The following is an 18,431-nucleotide window of genomic DNA, read 5'->3' as shown; positions in this document are numbered from 1 at the left end:
GCCTCTGCCCCTGGATCCACTGGGAGCCTCCCAGCCAGGTGAAATCATCTTCACTCCATGGGCAGCCCCATGCCTGGCATGGTGTGCCTGTAATGCTGGGTTCCTGTGTGTCCTCTGCTCCTGGGGACTGTCAGAGTCCCTGGCTGGTGCCTCTGAATGCTTCCCAAAGCTGCCAGCAGCCCTCCCCCATGGGGACAGTTTTGTCCCCACAACACTCTTGCCTGGCTCCAACATGGAGGCACTCATTAACCATTTCACCTCTGGCTGACCAAGCTTTTTTAAAATTCATTTGTTTGTTTATTTAAACAAACATCTCAGGCGTGGGGCACTCTGGAACCTGATGTTTATCCCATCTTCTCCCACCCCTCAACTGCAGCACTGTCATTGCTGTAGGAACTACCTGTCTGCAGGGAAGGGACTCTGAGGAACCCAGAGCCCACAGCCCTCTGTTGTCCTCTGCCTTCTCATACTGATTTTCTGCCTCTCCTTTTGCACAGCTGGGACACCGAGGAGCTGCGCTGGGAGGACCCTGTCTGCAGGATGTTCTCTCCACCAAAGAACTCCCAGTGACCGGCGATGATGACAGTCCCGGCGGGACCTTGGGGAGCACTAACATTTCAGTAGCCCAGCACCCGTGGACGGCCTCTTACCCCTCCTTCTCCAGACCCCGCCCTCCCAGCGCTCACCGGGATGGTCTATTAACCAAGAGGAACCCTGCTTCTTTCCTCCTCACCCTTCCATTTTCGGCAGCTCTGGGATTTGTATGGCAGCAGCGTAACCGTGGAGAGGCCGGGGTATCACAAACTTATGGATTTTGATAAGAGAGGAGGGAAAGGGGAGCTGGAGGAAGGTAAAAGAATGTCCAAGACAGGTGGAGGAAGGAGTGGTCATGGAGGCCGGGGTGCTGGAACCAACTCGGGAGTCTTAATGGTGGGTCCCAACTTCCGTGTCGGCAAGAAGATTGGATGCGGCAATTTCGGGGAGCTCCGTCTAGGTGAGAAGGGTCATCTCTGTCCTCACTGTACCCACTCCTGCCAGGATTGCCCTGCCATCCTCCTCCTGCAGCAGGAGCAGCTGGCACAGGCTGTGGCCATGGGCGCTGGGGTGCTGACCGGCCACACAGAGTGGAAGCATTGCCCCTTGCAGGTAGCCCTTGTTCTGTCACAGAGGTTCCACTTCCTTCATCCTTTCGCACTGTGCTTGATCTACCAAGGCCCATCCTAGCCCAAAGGACTGATTGCAGAGGTGTTTCCCATCTCCTTCCATGCCTGCTGCTCTCTGGCTCTGTCAGGGAGAACGCTACAGGCTGGATCTGTCTGTTGTAAGCGGTGTTGGCCACAGACATCTGGGTGTCCCCCAAATTCAGGAACACTGAACAAGGAAAGATGCGGGAGATGCCACTGTGTGCTCACCAAATCTCACCCCACTTGTGCTCTGGGTGTGCCTCAGGACAGGGGATGGAGCATGGGGGCCTGAGGGATGTTCACTCTGCTGGGACAAGCGTCTAGGGAAGAGAATCCATGTTTTATCCTGGGTAAATTCTTCAGTTGTTGAAACTGGTTGTTTGAGAGACTCTCCTGAAATTCTGTGCAGGTCAGAGAAAGGGGGGAATAAAGCATATTCCATAGTCACTTTCCATTTTGAACCAGGTTTATCAGGAAACCCCTCAAGCAAACTCCTTCATGGAGGGTGGGGAGGTTGCTCCTCTCTCAGGACTGGGAATGTCCCTGGAGACTTTGAAGCTGTTAACCCTTTGCTTGGCATCAGGCAGCTGGGAGCGGTCTGGCAGGGCCAGGCACCTCTGCGCCAGCAGCACAGTCTGGACGTCTCCAGGAATGTGTGGGTGGAGTCCCTGCCAGCTGTAGCGCTGTCCTTGGCTGTGAGTGCTTTGGGAAGGGGCTTGTGCTCTGGGAAGAGGGAAGAGAGTCGGTCCCCAGAGCCTGTGACAGCCACAGGCCTTGTTGCTCTATGATATTTTAAGCAGCGCCTTCTCAAACCGAGCTCTGAGCTAAACCTGCTCTGAGCTAAACCTGCCCTGACCATGGGCCTGGGGAGGAGCTGTGGCAGCCCTGGCTGGGGTGAGGTCAGTTCCCACCTCCCTGTGTGGGGAGTTAATGTCAGCTCTTCCCGGCGTGACAGACTGGCTGGTGCCAGGGTCCCCGCACTTCCCGACGGGATCGCCGCGTAATTGCAGAGCTGGGGAAACGCTCTGGTGAAAATCCAGCCAAGCAGTTCCCCTGTTCAGCTGTCTTTCCTGCTGTCATGAGGAGCTCTGAACCTTCCTCCAGACCCAGGGCTTGTGGAAGGAGAGGTACTGGGGATTTTGCCACAGCAGCTGCTCCTTTCAGTTCCCCAGGTGGATCTGGACACTCACGGCTGCCAGTGCCTCCCTGCTGGGCCAGTGGACAGAGAGCCCTGAGCTGTGCAGGGTCGACCTGTGTCCTTGCACCTCTTTTTCCTTGCTTGCCACTGAGCATTCCGCAGTGGATCTGTGTTTCTGGGTGAGCTGGATCCCAGGATCCTGCTCTAGGCAGGAGGCTGGGGCTGTGTTGCTTTGCCATGCTCAGTGCTCAGGGTCAGTGTGACCCCCCTGCCTTGGCCTCCCCCTCATTTTCCAGGGGCATCACTGAGGGAACATGAGTCTGACGTGGATCTGATGAGGACTGTCTGTCAAACTGATAGTGAGGTTGCTGTAGGGACCTGGGAGCAGTTGGGCTCAGTTTGCTTGTGGCTGCAGGGACAAGCAGCGAGCTCTCGCTCCAGGGCTCCACAGTGGTCGATTCTCACAGTGAGAGTTTGTCCTTGCCACCAGCAAGAGAAGTTTCCAGTCCCTTCACGTGGCTTTTTTGCTCTGTCACACCCTGCAGTGCCTGGCCATAACATGCTAGAGGCCTGAGCACGAGATCTCATCACAGCAGTGGAAGCCACAGCTATGTGGCTTCTCTCCTAAAATCACATCTCTCTTCCTTAGGTGTGCCTCCGAACTGCATCAGGGCTCAGGAATGCTTTCAGGGTTTAGGGATTCCTCCAGCTGCAGATGAATGGCAAGGGACCAGAGGGCTCCTGCTGTGGTGGCATGAGCAGGAATGTTCCCCAGCTCTTGCTGGGCACTCAGCTTTCCCCTGGGAATAGAGAATTCAGTCCTCAAAGTTTTAGAGGCTAAACTGCAGCTCAATATTTAAAAGCTCCCAGATCTTCTTTGGCCTTTTCCCTCTCATAACAAAGGCCATGAGATCTTGAAAAAATGTACCTGGAGGTGATTCTTCCAGCTCCCAGTGGTGGGGAGGGTGGAAGGGACACTGTCTTCCCCAAAAAGGTACCACTTTGTCCTATTTCTCCACCACACCAAGGGGCATGTGGTGATCTGTCCTTAGGGTGCTTCAGCTCGGCTGCCCCAGGTAGAGACAAATGTTCACCCATGTAGGAGGTGTCCAAAATCAAGTGATCTGTTTAAAGATGAAATATAAAAAACAATTGGCATAAGGCATTTGTGGGAAGCCAGAAGGGGAATGACGTGGGCAGGAGTTGTGGCTGCCAGGGCTGTGCATTTGGATCCTGCTTCTCCTTGTCCCTGCTGGCCTTGGCATCCTGGGCAATGCAGGGACGTGGTGCCAGTCCCAGTCTGGCAGTGCTGCCAGCCAGTTCCACACTGGACCAGCATGACTGGAGAGCTGGGCTGGGAGCTGGAGCAGGGTGGCTGCCCCAGCCCTCTGGCACAGAGGGGCAGGGTGATGTTGTGCAGGTCCTGGCTCCTGTTACCTTCTTATGTCCTGGAGCTTCACCCTGATGAGTGCTCATCCCTCCCCTTGCCAGCCTCCAGCTGTGGTCCAGCACCAGCCCAGCTCCTCCTGGGGCTTTCCAACAGCATCCCAGGGCAGTGCCTGCAGCTTGCAGCCCCCTGAGCTCCCCCTGGCCACATGCTGCCCACAGCCAGCCCCACTCCCTGCCAGGGTGGGACCCTGCCCTCTGAAACATAAGGCAGCAGGATGCTGGTGGCTTGTGTGCCCTGGCAGTGGGCACAGCCGAGCTGCAGCCCTGCCAGCTCCCTGCCAGCTCTCTGCCAGCTCCCTGCACCCTGAGAGCAGTGCCAGCACACTCATAGAGGGTTTGTTGGAGCAGGTTCCTCTTAGCAACTACTCAGAAGTGCTTGGGATGGGATGGATGGGCTGGGGTAGGGGGAGAGGAGGAAAACCCAGACATTCAGCAGAAAGGTCAAAACTGAGCCCAGAGCACCTGGGTGCTGTGCAGGTCCTGCCCTGGTGCAGGGCTGCCTCAGAGCCAGGAACTGCCCTTAGTCCTGGCACTCTCCCTGAGGGCCCCTTCCTGAGCCTGGCCCGAGGCTGGTGCTCCTGCCAGGCTGTGCCATGGAGCTGCCCCAGGGCAGCCTCAGCCTAAAGCAGGGTGCAGGGAAGGATGAGGGACCTGGCAGCAGCTGCTGTTTCTGTTCTTCCAGCAGTCAACTTCTGCAAATGTGCTTTTTGCAGCTTCTCAGTACCCACCCCTCTCCCCCAACCTGCTGTATGCATTGTTGCTGGCAGCCTGGAACCACAGCAGCTGTTTTCCTTCAAAATTAAAAGCTGGAAATTAATTATCTTTCAAAGTAAACTTGGGATTTTGGAGGGAAAAACACAGGGGGTGAGTGTGTGCAGTGTGTGAGCCAGGAGCAGCTCACTACTGCAGCTGAGCCAGGACCATGCCAGCTGTAGGGTCATGTGCAGGTGCTGGGGACATTCCCAAGCTCTCCTGAGCTGTGGCTCTAAGGCCTGTCCTGCAGCCTCCCAGGAACTCACTGGGAGTTACCTGGGGCCACAAAAAGTACCTTCTGAAAAAGTGTCTGGGCTCGGTGCCCTGCTCATGACACCTTTCTTGTCTTGGGCTCTGCAGAGACCTCCCTGTGAGCACCTGCAGTGTGGCCAAGGGCTCAGCCACCTCCCAGAGGTTGGAGCCACAGACCCACCACGTGCCAGAGGTGGCACACAGGTGTCTTTGGAGGCTTTGGGAGAGAGGAACCCACACAATTCCTGCTGCTCCTCCCTCCCTTGCTGAGTGCTCAGACTTGCTTTTCCTCCTGCTTGTTCAGAGCCTCCTTTAGAGAAGGTCAAGTTCTAAAATAACATTTTTCTTCTGATGGTGTTAAAGCCCAGCATTCCATAGAGCTGTCGTTGCTTGGCCTGGTGCAGCCACTGTCACTGGAGCTGCAGTGCTGGCAGGGCTGGGCCTGGCTGACTTTGCATGGAGCTGCCTCATCCCCTCTTCCTCTACTGCATTCCCAGGTCTGGGAATTCCCAGCCAAATTCCCATCCCGGTGCCCAGGCACAGCTCTGTGCTGCTGCTGGTCAAAGGTGCCCAGTGTGGGCACAGTGCTGTGCCACAGGCAAGGGGCAGCCTCAGTGCTCCCTTTTCTCCTCACAGCAAGGAGCTGGAGCATGTCCAGAGACAGAAATGGGGCTGGGGAAGGGTCTGGAGCCCCAGGAGGGGCTGAGGGAGCTGGAAAGGGGCTCTGCCTGGAGAAAAGGAGGCTCAGGGGGGCCCTTGTGGCTCTGCCCTACTCCTGACAGGAGGGGACAGCCGGGGGGGGTCGGGCTCTGCTCCAGGGAACAGGGACAGGAGGAGAGGGAACGGCCTCAGGCTGGGCCAGGGGAGGTTTAGATTGGAAGTTGGGAAAATTCCTTCACAGGAAGGTCTGGGAAACATTGGCACAGACTGCCCAGGGTAGGAGTGGAGTCCCCACCCCACAGGTGTTCAAAAACGTGTGAATGTGGCACCTGGGGACATGGGCTAATATGAACATGGTGGTGCTGCAGGCTCATGATTGGAGTGGTGATCTGAAAGGTCTTTTCCCACCATAATGCTCCTGTGATTCCCTGGTTCTGAGCTGCTTGGATGGGGACCCAGCTGGGAGCCAGCGCAGAGCCTGACGTGCAGGAGCAGGTGCTGGTGCTGCTGCCAAATCCCCGGGGAGGGACAGCAGAGAGAGCCAGGTCCAGCTTTAACACAGCCTGGCCCCAGGCCTGGCTGCCTGCTCCTGCCTTCAGCCTGTTCTGATCCCACTCTGCATCCTGCAGGTGCTGCCAGCTGGGTTTGGAGGCACCTCCGGCACCGAGCCGGGCAAAGGCCCCTGCAATGCAAATATTTGCTTTCTGCCACCCATCTCACCACTTCTCTCTTTTATTTCCTTTCAAAAGCACCTTTTGTGCTGCAAGTCCTGCCTGCTCTAGTCCTCCTGGGCACTCCCTGGGCTCTGGCACATTTTGGGTGTCAAAGCTCCCCCCTTGGGAGCACTGGGAGAGAGCAGGGGGCTCCAGAAGCTGGAGTGGGGAGTTCCCTGGCATGGTAGGAATCCTCCCTCCTTGCTCTTTTGCTTTTTCTTTTCTCTTGGTTTATTAATTTCATGACAGGCCAGTTCTGCTATCTGCACCTTTTCTAATTCAGAAAGGGGAAGCAGAGGGTCGTGATTTGACCAGTCCATACCCTCTCTGCTCCCCATCTTGTCCATCAGCTGTGTCCAAGCCCCCCAAGGAAGGGCTGAACCAAATGATTTGGACCCATTTCTGGGCTGGGGGAATGCTGCCAGCTCCAGAGCCTTGTTTCTGTAGGTTTCTGTGCCACCACTGTGTGGTGGGGACAGGACAGATGCCACTGCTGGGGGTTCTCCTGCCTCCATCCCTTCTCCCTCCCTGCTGAGTCCCTTTTGCTGTGTCCCTCTAGCAGTTTTCCTGCCATGTTACATTTTTCCCCCTTCAAATGCTGCCTGACCTCAGGGAAAATCCAGCTGTGAATTTTCTGATCACATGTTGCTGCCCTGAAGGCAACAGTAATTGTTTTGGACTGAACTGTAGGGCCCTGTGGAGCCATGCACAGGTCTGGGGGTGTCCCACCTGCTCCCCAGGAAATGTCAGTGTGTGATGGGACAAACCCCCTGGATCTGGCACAAGCTGTGTTTGTCAGACGTTCCGTTCCTCCCTCCCAAATCCCTTCCCCCCTAATCACTGTGAACGGATTTGCTTTATGCAGAAGCAGCAGACAGAGTGGCTTGGCAGAAGTCCCCTGGGATGGGAGAGGGTCAGGGAGGCAGCAGGATTGAACCCCTCCTTGGCTGCAGAGCCCATCCCTGGGAGGAGCTGCTCCATTAATATCTCCCATTCATCCCTCTTCCCGTAATCCTGCGGACCGTGGCGCTCAGCAGCTGCTCTGATGTCACCCGGGCAGGATTTATTGCTGCTTCAGGTGGAGAGCAGCAGTGGGAGCAGATGAAATCTTACGCCAGGAGGAGCTTGTTCCCTAAGCAAATTGCTTGGAGAAAATCCGAGGAGACAGATGCAGCTCCATCAGATACCCACATGGCAGGCAGTGGGATCGCTGGGATCTGGAGTCTGCTGCCCTTAACCCCCACCTGCCTGGGCTCCTGCAGGCTCTGGCACCAGGAACACTCAGAGCTGTTCCTGCAGACCTTTAATCTTGGCCTTTATGGGCCTGGGCTGAGGTTGTGCTGCTGCTTCCCAGGTGTGTCCCCTTTTCCTTGGCCCCCTGGTTTTGGGGGGATGTGGGGGCACCCTGAGCTCAACCTTCCTGTGGTTATGGTGTGAAAAGTCCTGTGGTTATGGTGTGAAAAGTTCCACCAATGGGCAGTTGTGGAGCCCTCCAGGGGTCCTGTACAGGGTGCTGGGTGCCACGGCTGCTCCTTCACTCCCCTGCAGCCTTCAGCTCCCCGTACAGTCTGGGACATGCCATGGATCTGCTCCTGGCTTCCCCTGTGCCCTTGGGTGGGCAGGAGCATCCCCAGGGATGAGGTTGATTCACACACATGTACCCAGAAGCATGTGCCATTCCCAGGAGTGACTCCAGCTGTGGGGACAGATTCCCACCTGCCTGTGACCAGTGCCAGCTGTGTCAGTGCTCCCGGGTGTCCTTCCTCCCTGCCACCCTTTGCAGGGTCCCCTTGGCCATAACTCAGTGTCCCCCAGCTCTGGCCTTCCCTCCGTAGCCCCCTCCCCCTGTGGGGCTGGGGGTGGGAGAAGCACCAAGTCTCAGCCTTGTCCCTGCCTTGCCCATTCACATCCCTGCTGCTGCCCCCTCCCATCAGCCTTGGCTCCAGCCCCCAGGAGCCTCCCCATCCCAGAGGAATCCACATACCCCACCTGGGATAATTAGCAGGCATGTTGCAACTCCCCACAGTGGGTTCTGCTCCTGCTCGTGCCTTGAGGCCCCTTTGGGTGTTGTGGGAGCTGCAGAACCTGTTCAGAATGTTTTTGAGCCCAGGAGCCCTCAGGGACAGTGGTGGATGTGTGGTGGGGGTGATGCAGGGACTGCTTTTCATCTCCTTTTTATGTCTCTCTCCACAGGGAAGAATCTCTACACAAACGAATACGTAGCTATCAAATTGGTGAGTGGCTGTCAAACAGGGGAGTTCCTCCATGGTCAGGGTGGGGAATGTTCCAGCCACTGGGAAGGAGGCTTCTCTCCTATCTCCTATGGTGTTGGGCTGGGGTGTGATGGATGTGGTGGCTGGGGGGCTGTGGGGGAGCTCTGTTCCTGCTCAGAATTGAGGGCAGTCTGGGAGCACACATCACTGCAGGTGGGGTGATCCAGGTCTGGGCAGGGAAGAGGTGGGTCTTGCTTCTCCCAGCCCTCACCATGGCCTGTGCTGTGCTCAGCCAGTGCCAGCAGCAGAGAGGGTGGCCCCACTAGTGCTGCCTGGTCCCATTAATGTTTTTTCCTCTCTGGATGAGATGATCTGGCTCCCACATGGGCTGATTTTCTCTCATCATCCCCTGAGGCTTCATCTCCATTTTATACCAGTTGCTCCCAGCCCCAAATGCTCTCAGTCCAGCTTCTGCCAGCATGTGAAAGATGTGTCTGACACATGCTGGATGGAGTATGTCCACACCACCCCTGAACATCCTGCTTCCTACTTAACTGTTCTCCTTTCTCTCCTCCAAGGAACCCATAAAATCCCGGGCCCCCCAGCTGCACCTGGAGTATCGGTTCTACAAACAGCTCGGCAATGCAGGTACGGGCTGGGCTGGGCTGCCCTGGGGAGCTGCTGGGAAAGAGGCTTTCCCTAAATATGACTCTGCAACTTCACCCCCAGCTGGAGCTCCTGCCCATCTGCTCCCCAGGGAGAGGCTGGTTTTACACAGACGCCTCGTCTCATCTTTGATCTCTTTTTGATTTAGTTCTTTCCCCCACCACCCCCGCAGCAGAGTCAGGGATGCAGATGGAGCTGCCTCCTTCCCCCTGCTGCCCCGAGCAGAGCCATGCTGGCTGTGCAGGGAGGGCAGTGCGGGACATCCCCCCTCTGCAGCCCCTGTCCCTGTCTGGCAGTGGCATGGCTGTGACAGCGTGGCCGTGCTGCAGCCCTGCACAGTCCCTGCTCCATCTCTTGCAGAAGGAATTCCTCAGGTTTACTACTTTGGCCCCTGTGGGAAGTACAACGCCATGGTGTTGGAGCTGCTCGGACCCAGCCTGGAAGATCTCTTCGATCTGTGTGATCGAACCTTCACGCTCAAGACCGTCCTGATGATCGCGATCCAGCTGGTGGGCCAGGGGCTGCAGAACCCCTGCAGCCCTGCACCTCCCCTGCAGCATTGCAGTGCCCCCCTGGAGCCCTGCACGGCTGCCCTGGGGAGCAGGGGGTGTGTGGGCACCGTGGGCAGGCAGCATGAGCATCCCACGGGGAATGGGGGGAAGATGCTAGCACAACCCAGCCTGGCTCACCCATACCTCACCCCCTCCCTGCTGGGGGAGGGCTCTCCACCTTTCACAGCCCCTCTCTGAGCCTTGACAAGCATCTAAGTGTGCCCAGAGCACCTCACTGTGTGCCCAGGGTGCAGCTGGCCTGGGGCTGTGTCCCATGGTGGGAAGGAGCTGATGTGCTCGTCCTTGGGGCTGGGGCTGAGGGGAGCAGGGGCAGGGCAGGGGTGTGCAGGACACAGGGTGGGACTCAGCCCTGGCACTGACACCTCCTTTTGCCCCAGATCACACGGATGGAGTATGTCCACACCAAAAGCCTGATCTACAGAGATGTCAAGCCAGAGAACTTCCTGGTGGGGCGGCCGGGCAGCAAGCGGCAGCACACCATCCACATCATCGATTTTGGCCTGGCCAAAGAGTATATCGACCCCGAGACCAAAAAACACATCCCCTACCGAGAGCACAAGAGCCTGACAGGGACAGCACGTTACATGAGCATCAACACCCACCTGGGGAAAGGTGTGTGGGCACGGGCAGCCAGCTCTGCCTCCTGGCTGCAGGGAGGGACTGCAGGGCAGGGGTGCCAGAGGTGGGCATGGGGACAAGCTGCCTCTCCTGATCTTCAGGGTGCTGGCAGCACACATGGGGTTCTGCAGGATCTGGGGGCTGGACAGGGACAGTGGCTGTAGTGGGAACTGACCCATGTCTCTTTTTCTCCATGCAGAACAAAGCCGCAGGGACGACCTGGAAGCATTAGGGCACATGTTTATGTACTTCCTCCGTGGGAGCCTTCCTTGGCAAGGCCTCAAGGTAACTGCCAGCTCCTGCTGCCCCTGGGCATGGCTTTCTGTGGGTGTGGCTCTGCCCTGGCATGGGGAGGGGAAGGTTTGGCTCCTGGGGTGTTGGAGGGTTAGCACCCTGCCAGCTCTGAGCTCCATGCCAGACCCTTGCAGTGCTGAGCAGCTGCAGATCTCCCTGTGTCCCCCCAGCTGCTCTCACAGTGGCTGTCCTGGAAACCCTGAGGTTTGTCCTCCAGACCTGCCGGGGGAGGGAGTTTCCTGGGAAAGAGTTACTTGGGAGAGGGGGCTCAAGAAATCATACGTGGTGTGACAGCCCAGGGCAGCGCCTGGCCCCTGTGCTGACCCGCCTTGTTCCCGCCAGGCCGACACACTAAAGGAGAGGTACCAGAAGATTGGTGACACCAAAAGAGCCACCCCGGTGGAGGTGCTCTGTGAGAACTTCCCAGGTGAGAGCACTGCCCAGCCCAGCCCCCCGCCCCGAGCCCCCTGTGCCCTGTCCCCCTGAGCCCCCGTGTCCCCGCAGAGGAGATGGCCACGTACCTGCGCTACGTGCGGCGCCTGGATTTCTTCGAGAAGCCCGACTACGACTACCTGAGAAAGCTCTTCACAGACTTGTTCGAGAGGAACGGTTACGTGTTCGACTACGAATACGACTGGGCAGGGAAACCTCTGGTGAGTGCTCAGGGCTGGGGGCAGAGGGGGAGGCACCTCAGGGAGCAGGGACAGAGGGGTTAGTGGCAGCAGCCAGGGAGAAGGTGGCTCTCAGCCATCCCCGCCACACAGTGTCCAGGGGACCAGCTCCACCCTCCTCACCAGTTACAGCTCCAGGGCTGTGACATGGGAATTCGAGGCTCTTGGAGCCAAGGGGACCCCGAGCAGCTGAGCTGGCACCTCACTTTCTGCCATGGGTGCATTCCTTGGGATCGCTGCAGCCGGATACCAGGCATGGCACTGCTGGGGCAGGGGTGGGGGCAGTGATCAGGCCCCGGTTCTGGGGGGTTTGGCATGTTTGGCCAGAGGTTTGAATCTGGCTGCGGGGTGTTGGGAGGGCTTGGTGCTGCACTGACGTTGTCCTTTGTGTCCCCAGCCCACCCCCATTGGCACGATGCACAGCGAGGTGCAGGTGCAGCCCCCGAACAGAGACAAAGCACAGCCACACACCAAACATCAGGTGAGCAATGGCACGGCCTGGCTGGGGCACGGGGCCATGGGCTGGGCAGCTCACGCTGCAGCTCCAGGGACATGGGGCCAGTGGGGGTGGTGGCAGGGACTGGAACATGGTTTACCCTCAGCGCTGTCTGTGGGAGGAGTTCCCTCCCACAGCTCTGGGTCTGTGGCTTGCTGGGGCCCAGGGCAGTGTCCCTGTGGCCTGGCAGAAGAGGGAGGAAGTGCTGTGGGGGCTGTAGTGTGACTAGGGGGTGCCAGGCCTGGACATCAGCTGATGAGCAGGGTCCAGCCTGGGGTGTGCGGGAGGGCTTGGTGCAGGCTGAGCCACCTCTGCTAAGGACCCTGTCCCCATGGGGTGACTTGCTGCTCTGCTTGTGATGCCCTTCCATCGATGGGACAGTGACATGAGACAAGGGAGGGCAGGACTGGGGGGCAGCTTGGCAGCATTTTGCCCCATTCTGGGGCTGTCTTTGTTCTGGGAATGGGCAGGGCACAGCGAGCCCAGCCCAGGGTAGGGATGAGGCAGAGCTGTGTGGGAAAGGGGCCAGGCTGCTGAGAACTGCTCCAGTGCTGTGGCCTGTCCTGCCCTGGTGCAGGAAAGGTGTCTCTGGCACTGCTGCCACCGAGAGCAAACCTCATGTGTTTCCCAGCAGTCCTGTACAAACCCTTGTCCTCCCACACCTCCTTGGGGGCAGAGCACCTGCAAAGGGGCTGGAGCAGGGGGTGCAGCACCCTGTCCTCCCCATGCTGCTCCTGCCCAGCACAGGGAGCCTGGCACTCACCTGCTCTCACTGGCAGAGCTTTCTTAGGGAGAGGGAAACATCTTCAAATCACCTCCGGCTCATTTCTGGGAGCTCGCTCCCAGTAAGGTCTGCTCTGTGCCCCCAGCACCAGGGAAGTGCCGTGCTGGACATCCCTTCTCCAGAGCAGGGGGAAGAGCAAAGCACAGCGCTCCTGGAGCATGGGAGCAGCGTCCAGCCTGGGGACACAGGGTGTCCCCACAGCTCTGGGGCCGTGCTGTGCTCACTGGGGGAGGGTTTGGCCCAGCTGGTGCCACACAGGCCCTGCCGAGCCCTGCGTCGTCCTGGGGATGCGGCGTCACCTGGGCCTGGCTGCAGCTCCGGCTCTGCTGGCCCAGCCCACTCCCAAACACGGCCACCAGCCCTGCTGGAGCTGGCCCTGCTCCAGGGGCTGTGTGGGGCTGGCCGTGGGGGTGTGTGTGTAGGTGGCAGGGGGACACAGACCCCCGTTGTCACCACAGGGACCGCTCTGGGAGCCTCTGGGACGGTGCTGCACGGGTGCCCTCCGCAATCACCAACTCGAGCTGCTCCGGTCATGTTTTTGCTTTTGCATGTCTTATTTTCTCAACTCCCTTTGCCACTTTTCCCACCCCTTCCCTCCACTTCTCCCTTCTCTTCCCCATTCTCCCTCTTTTCTTTTGTTTCTTTTCATTCTGTTCCTCCTGCCTGTCGCGAGCAGCCGCCCGAGGGGACGGAGTTGTGGGATCCTCAGGCCGGTGGGCAGCCTGCCGAGGAGCCTTTGGGAGCTCACCTGGCAGCCGGCAGGCTCGGGGGGTCCGTCCAGGTACACGAAACCACGCGCCTGGGGCAGGGGCGGGCAAGGGAGGGAGCGGAGCCACCCTGGGCCGCGTGGCCGCCCGCGGAGCCGGGATCAGCCCCGCTCCCCCGCCCCGGGGCCACACATCCCGGGGTCCTGCCCCAGCTGCAGCACGTACTGCCTGTCCCTGTGGTGTGAGGGGACGCTCACGGCTCGCAGACGAGGCTGGTGCTGCTTCCCGGGGACTGCTGGGCTCCCTTGGTGCTGCCAGGGGGAATTAGAAGGTGGTTGGAGATGGATGGAGGGATGCATGGATGATGGATGGGTGGATGGGTGGATAGATGGATGGACGGACATGGATGGATGGATGGATGGATGGATGGATGGATGGATGGATGGATGGATGGATGGCAGGCACACTGCAGCACAGCAGCTGGGTGGGCATCGCTCTGCCCCCAGTGCCACTCGTCTGAGCAGGGACTTCCCTGGGCCTCCTTGTCTGGAGCCCTGGCTCCAAGCCCTGCTTCTCCTCCCTCCCTGGGCACTCCTTGGCCGTGTCCCCTGCCATGGCCCTGCCTCGGTCCTGTGCTGGCGCCGTCAGCCCCGTGCTCGCCGCCCTCGCCGCCTCCTGCCCGCTGCCGCTCAGCCCTGCCTTGGCCTGGGGGTCCCTCCCTCATGGATGGTGGGACATCCATGCCGGGTCCCCTGGCTGGGCCTGCGCCGCTTCCTCTGTCTCTGCTTCTGTCCCCGCCGCTCTTGCTCGTTCCTGCTGCTCCACAGTGACTCTGCTGGTGCTCGGCCCCAGGCTTGGGCACAGCTCCTGCTGTTGCTGTCACGGGGCCGGGCACTCCGTGGTGCCAGGCAGGCCGTGGGGCCGGGTACTCCGAGGGCCCAGCTCATGCTCTGCCTCGCTCCTCCTGTCCCTGATGCCCTTCCTCCTCCCCACTCCTGCTCTGCAAACCCTCCTGCCGCGCTCCGCCTGTGCCCGGCGCTGCGGGGTGATGCGCAGGGGTCTCTGTGCTGGTGTCAGGGGCTGGAGCCTGACGTGGCCCTGCTGGCTGGGCACTGGCTGTCGGGTGGCAGCTTCTCCAAGGGCTGGGGAAGGCCAAGGGTCCTTGCCGGGGCCAAGCAGCTTGGAGAGTGTTTGGCCTGTGCATCCCCAGGGAGCTCCTGGCTTTGCCTGTGGGCAGCAGGCACAGGATGGCGATTCAGGCACCTCCCAGTTGCCTTGGAGGCTTGGATGTCCTCCTGGCTCTGGCACTGTGGCTGACCCTACTGCCCTGGTGAGTGGGCAGGAGCTCAGGGATGCCTGAGCCCGCAGGGTAGGCACTGGGCTGAGTCTTGGTGCTAGGAAGCAGAAGTTGTGTCCAGATGCTCAGCAGTGGGAAGGGCTCTTTGGAGCTGTCAGCTTTCCCAGGCCCTGTCTCTCACCCACGCTGGAGCTGGCTGCCAGCAAACTGCTCTCCTGGTGCAGGAGCTCCCAGGAGCTGGGATCCTTCCAGGGGCGTTCTGAGGGGCTCAGAGCTCTCTGTGCAATGGGGCTCTTCGGGAGAGCTCAGCACCGAGGCCGAGCACTGTGGTCTGGGTGAGGGCACCATCCTGCCACAAAGGGCACCTCGGTGCTCCTGGGCAGAGTTAGGTGGTCTCCTGGGTGGCTCCTATGCCCCTCAGGGAGGGGAAGGGCTGCAGACCCCTGGGCTGTCCCCACTGACACTCATCTCTCCCCAGGTGATGAGCTCCACCAACGGAGAGCTGAACACAGATGACCCGACGGCAGGACATTCGAACGCCCCCATCACAGCCCCCACCGAGGTGGAGGTGACAGACGATACAAAGTAAGGCCCCAGCCCTGCTGCCCCCTCGCCAGTGCTGGGCTGGAGGAGGAGTCAGCAGCTGCCCCAGGATGCCTTGTCCAGTGCCCTCCGGGGAGCAACAGCCCAGCTGTCCCCTGCCACCCCATGAGGGGTGTCCCTGCAGGGCCGCCACCACTGGAGGAGGAGTCAGCAGCTGCCCCAGGATGCCTTGTCCAGTGCCCTCCGGGGAGCCAACAGCCCAGCTGTCCCCTGCCACGCCATGAGGGGTGTCCCTGCAGGGCCACCACCGCCCCAGCCCTTCCCATCTCGCCCTGCCCAAGGCTCCTGCACAGAGGAGCATGGATGGATCTGGGACTGCTCCTTCTCTGGAGTCCCTGCCTGGTCCTGGCTCATGGCCTTGTGGCCACAGTCAGTGTCACTCCCCTGGTCGGTGCCATTTGCTGTGGCAGGTGTCACTTTAGGTGGCAGTTGTGGTGCTCCCAGTCCAGCCCCTGCCGTGTACCAGGGGCACTTGGTGGAGCAGCTCTGCCCGCGTGGGGCTCACCGAGGCACCGAGGGGTTTCTGTCCTCCCTGACCTCGGGGCTGCTGCACCCTCCGTGCCGTGGCCCCGGGGCTGACGCGTCCCCTCTGTCCCCAGGTGCTGCTGTTTCTTCAAGAGAAGGAAGAGGAAAACCACCAAGCGTCGCAAGTGAGCTGCCGGGCCGGGCGGAGCGGCGAGCGCTGGCTCCTCTCCCTCTGGCCGTGGCTGGATCCTGCCCCGCGGAGCCAACGGCCCCTCGGGCTGGACGGGGACGGGGGGGCCGGGCCGGACGGGCTCCCCCAGCGCCCCACGCGCAGCTGGGGAGCGGGGCCTCCCCAAACTGCTTGTCCTTTCCTCCGCCACTCGTGGCCGTTTACTCGAACCAAGCCCAACTTCGCTGAAGTTCCTGCGTCCGTCAAACAGAAAAAAAGAAGAAGAGAAAAAACCCACGGCGTCACTTGCTTTGAGTTTATAACCAGTCTGAAATGGGGATCAACTACAGACTCTGACCCGTCGCTGTCAGAAGAAGACGAAGACAATTTCAAGAGCAGTGGGCTAAGGAGGAATATTTTTTTTTTCTGTTGCTTCTTTGTCTCTTAAGTTAATTTAAAGTGAGTCTCGGTGCAGAGTGCTGAGTCGTCAGTCTTTGACCGTCATCTTCAGTGTTACCGAATTCTGCTCTTCCTTCCGGCCCCGCCCCGCGTCCCCGCCGGGTCCCCCTCGGTCGGGCCGTTGGTGGCGGGCGTTGGGCTCGGTCCGGCCCCGCTCGGGCGGGGAGAGCCGGGGGCGCGCGGGGCGGGGAGAGGAAACGCGTTTACAGTTCATTTACGATGCACTTTTGCGAGCAATACAGGCGCCGTCCGGTCCCGCCGAGAGCAGGTCCGAGACTCCCAGGGGCTGGGGGACACAGGGACAGGGACGGCCGAGACCAAAGGGACCCATGAATGGCGGTGGCAAAGCAGGGAGGGGAAGCAAAGCAGCCTCGTCTCTGGTGCTGCCATGTCTTGGGGCTGGATGTTTCCGCAACAGCTGCAGGTGTGGGCAGGGCTTGATCGGCCTCTTGCTTTTACAGCCTGAGCCCCCCGAGGCCCCGCGGCTGCTCCCGGGGCCGGGGCTGGGGGCCGGGCCGGGCGGTGAAGGGCGTCGGGGTGGAGCGGCTCTGCCAGCGTGGAATCCCCCACCATGGCATCCCCCGCTCTGGGATCCTCCCGGCCCCTCCTGGGGCTGGGGGAAATGCAGGTTTTGGAACTGACGCACGGACACCCCCGCACCCCCGTGTTCCTCGCACCCCAGGGCACTGCAGCTCCCCACGTGACTGACCCCGTGCGCTGTCGTGTGTATTGATCGTGACACATTGGGGGGGGACACACACTTAACTTTACCAAAACCCTGTTGTTCTGCCCCAAGAGAAGGGGCTGAGGCTGTGCTGGGGGGGCGGGGGAGGGATGGGACCATCTGTGGCTGCTTTGAAACATTTGTCCAAACTGACCATCTCGGGGGGCTGGAGACCCCGGATTGTGGAGGGGCTGGGAGGCCTGGGGTCTCCCACGGGGCCGTGCCCTCCCCACGGTCCCTCTTCATCCTAAATTCGGGATTGACCCCGACTTTGGTTTGTCCTGGCTGCGGCCCCAGCTGCTGCTGCGTCCTTGGCCAGTCGGGAAGGGGACGTGCAACGTTTGACCTCGTGTCCCCAGCGAGGCGAACAAACGAATTTTAAAAATCGCCTTAAAATTTTCACTGGAAGTGGTCCCTTGTCAGCGCGTCGGCTCAGAGCAGCCCCGGCAGAGGCCGAAGAGGAGCCGCGGAGGGGAAGGGAAAGCGGCCCGAGGGTGAGCCCGGAGCGCCCGGCTCTGTACGCACACCCGGGGCCGGCCCGAGCCCGGGACTCTCTGTCCTTCCAGCGAGGAGTCCAAATACTGCGATTGTACGTGAGAGCGTTTGTTCCATTGCGAGTTTAGTTACTGCTTTAAAACCAAGTGTACAGGTATGGCATTTCAATTTCTCTGATGCTTCCTGGAAGCCATAGAATTTAGGGGCTTTTTTTTAATAAAAAACAAAAAAAATAAAATAAAAAAAAATCTTTAAAACCCAACACATTCTTCTGTGCTTCACTGTGTGGCTCCCAAGGGTGAGGACATTGCCCAAGCACCCCCTCAGCAGTGGGTGGGAGCAGCCCCAGCCCCTCGCAGGCGCTCCCTGCCCGGGAGCCTTTCCTGAAGCAGCAGGAGGAAAACCTCTGGGGGACAGGTCAGAGGAACAGCAGCACAGCTGGGCAGACCTCCCAGGCTCCCGGCAGGTGCTCCTGCAAAGCCACCCAGGCTTTTTATTCCTCGAGTGAGTGAGGAAGGTGACAGTGCAGGAGGGTAATTCCCAGCTGAGCCCAGTGGTCCAGCAGGGAGCCAGGCTGGGCTGGGCTCCCCCTGCTCCAGGCACTGCAGGGCCCCGAGGCTGAGCTCCAGCACAGCCTGGAGCCCTGGGAAGCTGCCCCTGGCCCTGGCAGTGCTCCCTCGGGCAAAGGGCAGGGCCCCGGTGAGCAACCGTGGGAGCCGTGCTGGGCACAGGAGCAGAGCCCAGCTCTCATCCCTGCTCCAGCAGCCCCCACAGCCCCTCTGTGCTGGCAATCACAGGCCAGAGGATCTGCCTCCCCCCCAAGCCTGGACTCCCAAAGGCCGAGGCAGCTTTTGTGCATTTCATTGTCAGAAACCTCCAATTCAGGTTTAAGAAATTCAGTCATAAAGTGACATCACCCAGACCAGAGTGTGCCCAGCCTGTGCCATCCTGCTGCCCTCCCACCACCACCTCCCACCCTGAGGGTCTGGACTCCCCAGCAGTGATTGCCAGCTTCAGGAGGCCCGAGGATCTGGCTCATCCCACGCCCC

General features: G+C 60.0%; 1 protein-coding gene across 2 annotated transcripts; it reads left to right on the top strand.

The window, feature by feature from the left end:
- Nucleotides 1-479: 479 nt before the first annotated feature.
- Nucleotides 480-16,178, top strand: CSNK1G2 (casein kinase 1 gamma 2). 2 transcript variants are annotated; one of them, XM_041422292.1, is made up of 12 exons: nt 480-994; nt 8,343-8,383; nt 8,941-9,010; nt 9,389-9,537; nt 9,978-10,212; nt 10,418-10,503; nt 10,855-10,939; nt 11,017-11,165; nt 11,581-11,664; nt 13,140-13,244; nt 14,946-15,052; nt 15,670-16,178. In XM_041422292.1, exons 1-12 carry the CDS (start codon nt 808-810, stop codon nt 15,722-15,724), a joined length of 1,353 nt encoding a protein of 450 aa, XP_041278226.1. In that variant the 5' UTR covers nt 480-807; the 3' UTR covers nt 15,725-16,178. The 2 variants fall into 2 exon arrangements, with proteins under 2 accessions (XP_041278226.1, XP_041278236.1); XM_041422302.1 differs by lacking the exon at nt 13,140-13,244.
- Nucleotides 16,179-18,431: the final 2,253 nt, after the last annotated feature.

This window comes from Onychostruthus taczanowskii, unplaced genomic scaffold (genome assembly GCF_017590055.1).
Source record: "Onychostruthus taczanowskii isolate IOZ18803 unplaced genomic scaffold, ASM1759005v1 scaffold110, whole genome shotgun sequence".
Lineage (NCBI taxonomy): Eukaryota > Metazoa > Chordata > Aves > Passeriformes > Passeridae > Onychostruthus > Onychostruthus taczanowskii.
The sequence above is the reverse complement of the archived record's forward strand: the minus strand, read 5'-3'. Positions and strand labels throughout refer to the sequence as shown.

Coding starts and splice junctions, on each gene's coding strand:
- CSNK1G2 (XM_041422292.1), top strand. CDS start 808: ATGGATTTTGATAAGAGAGGAGGGAAAGGGGAGCTGGAGGAAGGTAAA. Junction 10,940..11,016: donor GCTCTGTGAGAACTTCCCAG/GTGAGAGCACTG, acceptor GTGTCCCCGCAG/AGGAGATGGCCACGTACCTG. Junction 15,053..15,669: donor GAGGTGACAGACGATACAAA/GTAAGGCCCCAG, acceptor CTCTGTCCCCAG/GTGCTGCTGTTTCTTCAAGA.